Genomic DNA, 12,765 nt, shown 5'->3' with positions numbered 1-12,765 from the left:
AACTCGTCAGGGGTTGTGTTTGCATGCATAATTAGCCACTAGGTTGCCTCTTAATATATTTTCAATATCAACAATACCAAAAATCAGAAGATAATGACAATATGGTAAACATGAAGTACAGATCAAATGCTTTGTGTAAAATGAAGATTTGCCCCATACTAGTAGCTTAGTTTTATACATTCTATATTATAACAAAACTCGACCAAAAATATTTATTAACTATCTACTCCTATAGACCATATTTCAGAGCACGTCAGAATGTGGTGGGATTATATTTGAGACCCACCCACCCTCACTCCTTATGGTGTTTTGGTTATCGTTATCTAGGAGATGATCGACCACGGTGTTTTTGCCCGGATCGAATAAATAATAACATAAAATATGGTATTAATTAAAAAAACTGAGCAGAGATATAAATAAAAAAACAAATATAACAATTTAATCAATTACAAAAAAAAATGAAATTGAATATAACATTTTAATGATACACTTTCGCTAAAAATAGAGTTACTAAATTTATGCTAACTTCAATTAGTTCATCTTTTCTAATATGGAAAACGTTCGATGGAAGGCAACGTTACGGTATTGTGCAGTACAATATGCCGACTGGGTACAGTTCAAACAAAGTGTGTAGTGACATCATGAAATTTCTAATTCATGGCTTTCTTAGAAATTTATTTTCCTGTCCTGGAAATATGGCAAGTGTTGCTGTTACTAGTGCAAGGATATACTACATGGTAATCTTTTTGTGGAATAACGTATGGGCTGTTGAATGAACCACTCTCGTTGGTAAGTGAAGGAATTTATAATAATAATAATAATAATAATAATGATGATGATGATGACCTTATTTAAAGAGGGTAACACAATTTGCTATCAACTAATCTACCTTGAGGCCCTCATATAAAGGAATTTATTTATTTTAGCTGCTTCTTTGAAACCACTGCATATATTGGGATTGCAAAAAGGAAATAGAGTGGGCATTTCTAATCGCAATTTCATTATTATATTTGCCTCAATTGGAAAATTTGTGGCTGTTAGACAAAGTTAGAAGAAACCAGTTTGACATAACACATTTCCGGCTTTTGCCGGTTTTGCAGTAGCACTTGAGAGAAGTTGGTTTTGTATGGCCAGTGATGTGTATTGCCTGTATGTCTTTAGCATATGTGAAATAGCGCGACGCTTTGTGTGGGGGTGCGGGGTTGGTGGGGGTCAAAATGTTTTGTATAGTCTTATCAAAATTGAAGAGACCTTAAGTTGATTTAAAAGTGAATTCATTTTTGTTATATATCCATTTTTGTTGTTTTTGCTGGATTTTATAATAATTCTGTCATCCACGGCAAGGGACTTCAAGACTTTCTTTTTTGAAAGTAGATAGTAGCGCATGGTCACAATGGCCTAGATGACCTGACTGATACAACCAGACTGAGATATGAAAAGTCAGGTTAGCAAAACAAGTAGAGTTCTCTGTCGCGTGAGTGAGAAATAACAATATTGGCCAGGATCAAGTAGACGATATCGTTTCTTCTATTGTAACGTCTTGGAAATATATATGTCTCTTGCATTATATATGAACATGTCACACAATGTCACACATATTTTTAAATTCAAATGTTAACTGTCATCATCTATATACTGTCCCTTAGTATATACATACAGCAAAATGATGTCCTTTGGAGATATTGCATCTTTACTTCCTCAATTCGTCCTACAGCGTTCTGTTGCTCCCTTAGCTGAGAACCTGTACCATATACAGATAGGGTGCAGTATAACGAACATCAGTATTCACTCCAATACATTAGACAGAAAAAATCTGGACATACATTTTGTATAATTGGTGGTTTATAACATTTACTGTTGCATTTGAAAACAAGTCATGGAACTACTAACACCAAGCTAGTGGATTTCACAAATTGCACGTACCTGTCCAACTTCTGGCCTTTGTATATTTATAATGTAAGTGTTATGTTTAAAGGCACCACAAACGAACAAACACACATAAAACAAATTGAATTTTATTTCCATTATTAAATTGTCTTGCCTACATTCATCGCCATATCTTAGCCATTGCATGCCCGTATTCAATGTCTGGTTCGAAGTGAAGCTAAAACCACGCCCAACATGTTAGGTAATCAGTGAATGCGTTTGATGTTGACGTTTAACTCACGTGACTTAGTGATACTTTTTTTTGCGTAATGAAAACGTTTATGTTATGAGTATGAATCACGTGATGATCACTTGACCTTTGCCAACCGACTGCCCATAGCTATCAGGATGTGTTGGGGTTTTAGTGACATAAGGCAACACGTTAATTATAAACAAACTATTTATTGTCAAGTTTCTCTACTAATTTAAATTTGGAATGGACGAAGACTAAACGTTAACTATAGCTCTAAAGACCCCATATTGTTTTAAAGTTACTCGATTGTGCATGTCATGTGATATACATAAAGTTCGTTTTTCTTTTCCATCTTAGCCGAAATCTCTTCATTAGTCGTCTAGTGTGATATACCGGGGTGGGGTGGGGGAGACATCGTAAGATCTATGTTGTTACACATGTACAATATTAACTAGCCAGACATTTTAATTATTTACTGGTGATTTGGAACCAATGGATAAAACGAAAATGATTTATTTTCTCTGTTGTCAGAATAAAGGATTCAATGACTAAATAGGTCTGAATACGAAAGGTTTTCATAAGTTATAACCTGTTAAGACTTTTTATGTTTTAATGTCCGTGTACGTGTCTGTGTGTGTGTGCTAATCAATATTTCTCATTAAATATCATACAAATGTATGCTTATGATATAGATACGTAAAACTAAAGTAAATTGTGTTTGGTCTTGACAGCAATCTCTCTGATTTTATCGTGTGAAGGGGCTGGGGTAGTCTCAAAGGCGGGGTTTTGTTTAGAACAGAGTAAAAGGCAAAGTAGATTCTTTTATGGCATGCAAGTGAAGGGCCTAAACAGCTGATTGTGTACACGCATATCTTTGACTCTACGTGGGCAAATACAGATATGGGATTGGACTATTTTGATACCTTACCATTTCATGGGTACATTTAAACCGGTATTTCGTATTGACATTAAACCTGCCACCCAAGGCGGTATCCCACTCTAGACGAAATGGTTAGTGATTTGCTCACTTCCTGTGTTGTTTCTTTGTGGGACGGACCGAATACTGATTTTACCAGGCGTCTTCAAGAAAGAAACTGGGTTTGATATCTCACAACAAAATACAACCCTGCCATGCCAGCCACATATTCCTGTTTATCCAACATGCACAGAAAACATAGATGACCCGTGGCCCTTAAAATCCACGTGTCCGCTTCAGTTTAGGAATGTAAGATTACCTGTGTTATTGTTTATACTTCAAGCTTCTTGAATTTAACTACCCACTCTTTTAAATGATCTCATTTCCGGTGCTGTAACTTGACGCATGAATCGTGATTGATATCTTGGCATCAATATTTTAAGTTACCATGGAGGAAGACAAAAAAGAGACTGTGGGAAGAGCCAGTAAATCATTATAGAAGTCATGAATTTGCAAGTTTTGTTTTGTCAAAATATTTTTGGCAAAAGAGTTATATTTACTTTATTCAGAGAAGACGAATTATTTTGTACCACTTTTGGCTAGAATTTCTTACTAAAGAGTAATCATAAACTAAGTCTTTTACTTATACGAGCAATAGTTCTAGAAATATGATTGTATCATGCAAGAATATTTTGCATAAAACTTCATTGTGGTGTCACTGGAAAAGAAATACAAGATGAATGTTCCCTGTTTTCTACGAAGCGACAGAAATGAGTTGAAAATTCAAAGAAAATCCTAGCGGTGCTGTTGTCTTTAATCTATTAAATGCCTTCCTGATTGACCGTCTTGCTGATTCTTGTTAAAAAGAAACAAAATCTAAACAACGCCCATCATTGACGATTGCTGACTATTCAACAAAATAATCAAAGCATGTAAAAGGTCATTTTGCATACTGAAATTTAGTCCCAAAAGCTGTTCAACAGAACGTGAACAATGCAGTCTTTATTGGATATGTGCAGGGACTATATTTTTTCATGTCTTACCACGACTGAAAATATTGGTATATGTTAAATTTGTCAGTTACGAGACACACATACTGTATTGTGTTTTAATCTTTTGTTGTTGTTTCTTAAACCTATTATACTGTTCTAAAAATCGATTATTACTGATCAAACATAAAAATAACCAAATGGTCGACCCCATTCTCTCTCTCTCTCTCTCTCTCTGGATTATCGTAGCTAGATACGGGAGAAATTCTATGAAAATAGAAGCGTTGGGGATTTTCGCTTGTTTCATATGACGATGTCTCTGGACCTATGAATGATGGTAATGTTAGTCAAGCCGTCCAGAGGGGGGGGGGAGAGAAAGAGAGAGAGAGAGAGAGAGAGAGAGAGACACAGAGAGAGAAACAGAGACAGAGACATAGAGAGAGAATTTTATAGACTTTAGAAATGTTAATTATAGTAGAATAATAACTTAGATGAACTGTCAAAATATAAAAATATTTTAATTATCTCTTGTTGGTTCGTCATTTCACTTTGTTTCTATTCCACGCTAATTTCCATGCGCGTGGTATATCGCGTGGTAGATCATTGATACAGTGTACATGTGTTATATATATATATATATATATATATATATATATATATATATATATATATATATATATATATATATATATATATATATATATATATATATATATATATATATATATATATATATTCCTGTATTTTTAAAGATATTTCCAGAACGATGACAGAGCATCATTTTACCCACAATTGTTTAGGGAACAATGAGAAGGAAAATAACATATATCTCGTTTGTATGGGTGACGAAAATCCCACCCCCAGGATCAGAATGTGCGGACATGTACTCATCAAACCTTGTTTCCGCCCACAAAGTCTGGTCCTCTGTAGGGATTTCTCTACCTAACACGGATACCATTATTGTCCTGGTTTTGAATTAATAACACTATTAGGACTGAGACTGAGAAATTAAAATGTTTCTGGCCAGATCAAATATCTCATGAACTACTAATATTAGTGAAATAACATGTTTATCTCCTGGTATACTATAGCTAACCAGTAATCTTGGTATACCATAGCTAACAAGTATTCCTGGTGTATACAGATGACACACATTCCAGGTATATAGATCTAACACGTAATCCTGGTATATACAGCTAACACGTATTCTTGGCATTCGACACCTAAAAATTATTCCTGGTATACTATAGCCAACATGTTTTCCTGGTATATAAAGCTAACACGTATTCCTGGTATACAGAGCTAACACGTTTTCCTAGTGTATACAGCTGACACGTATTCCTGGAACACTATAGCAAACAAGTATTCCCGGTGTATATAGATAACAAGTAATCCCGGTATAAAGAGCTAGGTAATCTTGCTATATGCAGCCAACCACATATTCCTGGCATACTATAGCTAACATGTTTTCCTGTTATACACGCGTAACAAGTTTTCTTGGTATATATAGATAACAAGAATTTCTCGTGTTTACAGATAACAAGTATTCCATGTATATACAGTTAACGAGTATTCCTGGTATATACAGCTAACAAGTATTCTTGGTATATACGGATAACATGTATTCCATTCCTGTATATACATATAACATGCATTCCTGCACATTTTGAAATCTTTACGTTGGGTAGAGCCACGCTTTCTAGTGAACGAGTTTTGGTTATAAATCAGACTTAAAATTGAGACTTTTTAATGAATTTCAGGCCTGATCCGAAAAACATACTGTTAAGATGCTTTTATGAATACCAGGCATGGTCTGCAAACATACAGTTAACATGTCTTTAAGAAGTTTAGGCCTGGTCTGAAAAACAACGAACAGTCTTGCTTGCATACCATTTTTACATCATAGTTGAGTGTCTTTCTAGTTCAGCCAAGAAGATCGTAATTGAGCATAGTTTGGCATTTCATCCAACGAGATGAAGCTATCATAATTTTGAAATTGTTTATCAGATATCTTGTTGTTACTAACGAGTATGTTAATCTACCATTATCAGAGTATTTGCTTTCAAATAGGTTAAAATAATTTAGTTTTAGAAATCATAACTTATTTTCTTCTGTAATTACCACATTTGATCGTTGCCAAATTTAACATGCAATATTTATACTATCTACACTCTAGAATGGCTAGACTTGAATCTCTATTCTTCCATCTCCATCAATAACTATATGTATTTTTGTGTCTGGAAGCTATAATTGTTAATTATATTGAATAACAATATAAATACATTGACAAACGAGCCACAGATATGGTTGTCATGGATATTAAGGAAATTGATACATTATGTTTGTTTTATTTGGTCATGTGTATGAACTATTTGGATTTTGAAAGAGAAATGTATTTGTACAGCATCCCATGTGAGGAAACCATTATAACGAGATATTATGCTCAGAACACAGTTTCTCTGCTATATCAATAATCAGTAAATAACCTTATCAATAATCACTCAATCAGTCCGCACAAAGAAGCGTGTGATTTCATTTTTCATACAATTTTGAATTTTCTGGAAGACAGTTGTCGCGTAGCGTCTGACGTCACTGCAAAAATACATTAACAGCTGGGCTCCAAAAGTGTAAAATACCGTATTTGAAGAAATACAAGAAATATTATTACTTAGGTAAATTTCGTGAAGTTAATATTATCGAAATAAGTACACAAGGACGATCCCATAACGAAAATGTCATGATATACATATGAGTTAACTCCCTTTCACCAATTTGGGAGCTCTCATCTTTGGAGATGCATTCTCTCTCTCCCAATATTGTCACGCTTGATTAAGGTAAACGTATACCCGTGTTGACATAGAATAAATTGGTAACGAAACATGATGCAAATATATTGTTCAGTTCATGAAAATAAATGATATTTTGCGCAGATTTTCGCAGCCTCTTCCCTCCTTGAGTCATGTGATCGAGAAACGCGCGTAGGAAACGGCGCTAATAGTGACTTTTGGATTAAAAGAGTTACGTGCACTTATTTACACACTTTAGTGCACTACAGCAAATTCGTTATTAAGTATTAGTCATTGATTGCTAGAAAATATTTTTTAATGTTAAAATTAATATATTTCAAATTTGCACTCAAACACTTCGCTAAGATTGTTTGTGTGAAGAGGTGCTTTTGTGTTTTTGCAAAACAGCAAATAATTACAGCCAATAAAATGTGTATTAGTTACTAATTACATCAATAACTTATGCATTATTTAGTAATTACGGCCAATAAATGTATATTATTTACTAATTTTAGCCAATAAAATGTGTATTATATACTATAAAAATATTTGTTGATTTTGATTATAAAAAAGCTTATGCGTCTGCAAACACAGTTTGACCTTGCTAGATAGTGATTAAATATGAATAATGTATGAAACGAACAATATTTCATTATAACTGGGGAGTTTTTTTTGTATTTATATAGATTTATGATATGTTTCAGATGTGTCTTGGCACTAATTTCTAAAATGCCAAAATTATGATACGGTGATGTATCATGCACGTGAGAGTAATTCCCTATCACACCAAAATTCCATTTAAAGTGATGTATCATGCACGCGAGAGTAATTCCTATCACGCCAAAATTCTGTTTATAGTGATGTATCATGAACGTGAGAGTAATTTATATGTTGCCAACATTCTGTTTATAGTGATGTATCATGCACGTGAGAGTAATTTATATGATGCCAAAATTCTGTTTATAGTGATGTATCATGCACGTGAGAGTAATTTATATGTTGCCAACATTCTGTTTATAGTGATGTATCATGCACGTGAGAGTAATTTATATGATGCCAAAATTCTGTTTATAGTGATGTATCATGAACGTGAGAGTAATTTATATGTTGCCAACATTCTGTTTATAGTGATGTATCATGCACGTGAGAGTAATTTATATGATGCCAAAATTCTGTTTATAGTGATGTATCATGCAAGTGAGAGTAATTTATATGTTGCCAACATTCTGTTTATAGTGATGAATCATGCACGTGAGAGTAATTTATATGTTGCCAAAATTCTGATTATAGTGACATATCATGCTATTTCACCATAACTATTTCACTTTTAGTACTATCGTACCTGCTGTCTTAAAATGCCTTTATTTAGAAATAAATAAATGTAAAGTAATAAAAATATACTTCTCAATGTAAATTTAAGGCATTTTGACATTTTCTGCCATTTCAATACATATTTTTTATTTTTAATTTGAAACTTGTACCAATTTTCCTTCGTATATGTATACTATTTCTAATATACGAGTTGCATCCAAACGAAGCGTCAGTGTATAAGGGAAAGTTGACACTTTATTCGTATCTTTCCAATCTTAAATCAAAATCATCAGAAACCATTCGTATATTCCAACCTTGATTTAAAATCATCAGAAACCATTCGGACTAGAAGCTGCGTCGTGTACATCAATGATATTCCATTTTTCCACATAAATCTCGTTTGTAATGGTAGTCTCGTTATTTAATTTTCATTTGAGAGATAAACATATGGTAACCTACCAAGTAACTAAGGTAAATACAATTTCTCTCTCTCTCTCTCTCTCTCTCACACACACACACACACACACACACACACACACACATACACACACACACACACACACACACATACTCTGCATTGACGTTCTAGAAAACGTACCTCTAATATGACATTTTGGATGAAATAGCTTAATTATGATCTCCCTTACTCGGAATAATAATAGCAAATTTTCTTTTCCGTAATGTTTATGTACGTTGAAATATTGAAATAGGAAATCTTATAAGCGATAAGACTTTACATCACGATAATTAGTGTACATTTAGATTTTCTTATGATAATTGACTGTTGTGTTCTATCATACACAACAAAAGCAGATGAGAATTAAAAAACAAGTAATCAATTTATTTATGGCCGATGCTAATAATAATTATGTAATCAGATTTGCCTAACTATTAATGTTTCCTTTACAGTTCAAAATTTCGAGAAGAATTATGTTATTAAGGAGCACATAAACAAGGAACAAAGTCAACAACTTAAACATCTGAAAGATTGTCTTTCCATTATTGAACGTGAACAGTAGTTGTTGACATTATGAAAACATTAGCTAACTGTTTGTGCAATAAAAAAAGATTACTTAGAAAGAAAAACATTAAGTTATTTATACCTATGTCATATGAATTTTGTCAGCAATAAAACCTGCATTTGAAAAGCAAAGGTGGCATGTTAATTGTAAGCTGATTTGTGCACACTATTTGTACCGTCAAAAAAAGCAATTCAGGATTAAAATTGTTTGTGTCGCATGTTTCGACTGTTTTCATTCACATTTCATTTGTCGACATGAGACTACATTTTGTTTTGTTTTCATACACATTTCATTTGACAGACTTGAGACATAATTTATATTGTTTTCATACACATTTAATTTGACAGACTTGGGACATAACTTTGTGGTAGTTTTTATGTAGAATCATCGACAACAAAAATATCAAAGAGAGAAGAGAGATGGAGGAGAATAGATGCGAGTCAAAGGTAACTAACCAGACTAAAACAGCCAGTCATACGTTGTAAACCATACATAAACTGGATTTAGCATTTTTGCCATAAATATAAGGCGTTTTTAACCGAACAATTTACCTTTTCACATATCCAAGTATGCAAAGGTGTTATCATATAACTGGATAAAGGGTCGGTTCAGTCTCAAAAATAACATTATAAAAAAGAAAACAGTCTCAGCTGCATGGTGATTGAAGAAATAATGAAAACATAAAAGATAATGTAAAACGTTTCAACTTACCGAACGAACTCCTGTAGGGATAGTTCTTTTTCCACCAAGGGGACAGTTTCTAAGAAAGCACCCGTTCGCTCCGTACGTTGCTAAGGTAATAAGTGTTACTAGAGTCCATATTTGTCTCCATACTAATGAACAACCCATTTTTCGTCACGTTGATGGAAAGCGGATTTACTATGCTACTTGATGAGCTCTTTATCTCTTGGACGCAGCGTGTAACTCGATCCTGTTAATACTATCTTCAATGTCAGGTGTATGATACACAGCGCCAGCAAGTTTATAGGATTAAAAGTGCTCGCAAGTTTAACTTCTTGATATCAACTACAATTCTCCACGAATTCTCATATATTTATAGAGTCTAAGGTTCCACTCCTTTATTCCAAACTAAAACTTGTGGCTGATGGTTAAGTGGTTGATAAATCCCGCCTCAGCAAATTGGCCCGTTAAATGGCAATATTTGTCATGAAAGTGCGCTTCTTACGATCGATGGTTTGACAAACACTGATACAAACTGTCCCAGCGTCACACGTAGGAGAGTCATGTGACAAAGCATAGTCTATAGAAATCGGAAATTAATATGAGATGATGCTGGGAACAGTTAAAACTTCATTAACTTTAAATTGTAACTCTAAAAAGGTGGGACTTCTGGGAATTGTCCAGTTATTGATGCATGGGCGGTGATGTATGAATTTACGATGTAAGTGGTAGTGTCGAACCATTTGGTGTAAATAATTTAGTGATGCAAATATCCATAGGTGTCATCTTCTACGAAATGCTATTGTAAATTATTGAATATTTACCAGGTATTAAAACATGTTGAGTCTACTACTGCTGCTGCTCCCACTACTCCTACTGCTACTACTACTACTACTCAAATTAAAAATAGTTTATTCACTTGTTAGTAATGTTTCTGATACTTGACGTTTTTCATCTTTAACTTGTTAGCATTACTGCTAATATTGCATAATTACTGTCGCTACATCGTTCACTAGTTAGTATTGCTTCTAATATTATTGCCGTTACTACACCTTTGACTTGTTAGTATTACTGCTAATGTTATTGTTGGTGTTCCTACATCATTAGCTCGTTAGTATTACTGCTACTTTTACTGCTTCTGTTATTTCCTCATTCACTCGATAGTTTTACTGCTAATTGTATTGTTGTTGCTACATCATTAACTTGTTAGCATTACTGTCAATACTATCTTGAATGCGACATCAATCACTTGTTAACATTGATGCTAATATGGTTCATGTTGCTACATCGTTCACGTTTTAGCATTACTGCTAATTAGCACGACTCAGTATTCTCATCTCTGTACATATCTATTTAAGAGAAAAGGATGATCCCAGTGTTTATGTATTTCCTATACCTTACTATCTGCACCTCCCTCACCCAACTATTAATCACTGATTTTCGAAACCAGGTGTCGTGTTGAAAGCTCCAAAACTTATCAACGTCAGAATTTATTGCCATGTTATTTTGATTTTGTTTTCTTTTTTAATCCATTCTTCCTGCCCATAAATTGTTTCTTCTTTCTATGCGATTCAGTACGGAACACTTTGACATTTTAAAAAGAATGGCATTTTGTTTATACAAGTTTGATAGCCAAGAAAGCTTTAAAAATCTGATAGTATTGTATCATTGTTCGTACATGAAAAAAAGTTGGGGATCGAACATTCGATGACGCAGAGGCAATTACTTATTGTAATAAATGCTTGCTAGGTGATCAAACTAGAGACCACATACGTGCCAAGTGAGTAACTTGATTAATGGGTTGTATAGGCTGAAACGAAATTACCAATAACCATCGCTAATGATGCATGTCAGGGTGTTGAACAATATCGTTAAATTTTATATTAGGTACGTAAAAATAATATCATATTAAGCCTGGTTTTATTTATTATTCTACAAAGAGGATATCATAACATAAAAAAACAGCAACCTAATGTGTACTGCGCAAAGGACAAAAATAATGAAACATTCATTATCAATTTACTTTGATTTTAAGATCTTTTTATATATAGTCCTTGTATTGGTATTTTTATATATACCTTTTATAGGTACATTACTGTTACAGCAAGTGTTTCACAGATTGTTTAGGTTAATCTTGAAAAAAGTCTAACATTAGATGTCTGGATCAATTAGCAGGATATATAAGATTTTGCACTACTTGTGCTTAAGTGTGTAGACAAGGTACTACATACAATAACAAACAAATGAATTACTGAGTCGACTGCATTTCAAATTGGGAAGATGTACAGATTTGTATTGGTGAGTCTTCTCAGCACAACCGAGGTGTCCGAAATATAGGTATCGTTTTCAAAACAACAGGACTATGCTTCATCCCAAATGCCACCATACAGCGATCACTTTAATCCTTGTAAGGTTTGCTTTTTACGTCTCTGTCTGATTTGCCCAGCTGCATTACATAACATATGTAATTGGCAACTATGTTTCATGTTACACCTTATTATGAAACTCTTCTCAGATGAAAAAATCAAATGAATTTGTTAACGTTTAATTTCCGGAGAAAAAAAGGGATCCTTCGACGATAACGTCTAACTTTACAAAAATAGAGTTCAGGATATAATGAATTGGAAAGACGGTTAAAGAGAAGTTGAACTCACATTCTTTAACGTGTAATGACGATTAAGTATCTCTTAATTACATATTAGTATCTGGTAAAAACGACATAGTATCTTGTAATTACGCATTAGTATCAGGTAAAACCGATATATTATCTTGTAATTCGTATTAGTATCTGGTAAAACGACATAGTATCTTGTAATTACGCATTAGTATCTGGTAAAAACAATATAGTATCTTGTAATTACACATTATTATTTGGTACAAACGATATAGTATCTTGTAATTACGACTTGGTATCTAGCAAATGCGACTTATTATCTTACAA

At 33.5% G+C, this 12,765-nt stretch overlaps 1 protein-coding gene across 1 annotated transcript in view; it reads right to left on the bottom strand.

The window, feature by feature from the left end:
* Nucleotides 1-10,357, bottom strand: part of LOC149774565 (conopressin/neurophysin-like) — a 72,784-nt gene extending 62,427 nt beyond the window's left edge. The window contains exon 1 of the mRNA XM_089945039.1: nt 9,855-10,357. Within this exon, the coding sequence (XP_089801165.1) occupies nt 9,855-9,992 (138 nt within the window). The 5' untranslated portion in view covers nt 9,993-10,357. The remainder of the gene's footprint in view (nt 1-9,854) is intronic.
* Nucleotides 10,358-12,765: the final 2,408 nt, after the last annotated feature.

The sequence above is a fragment of the Sinohyriopsis cumingii genome, unplaced genomic scaffold, assembly GCF_028554795.1.
Source record: "Sinohyriopsis cumingii isolate HCF-2022 unplaced genomic scaffold, ASM2855479v2 utg000198l, whole genome shotgun sequence".
NCBI lineage: Eukaryota > Metazoa > Mollusca > Bivalvia > Unionida > Unionidae > Sinohyriopsis > Sinohyriopsis cumingii.
This window is presented reverse-complemented; position numbering and strand designations above follow the sequence as displayed.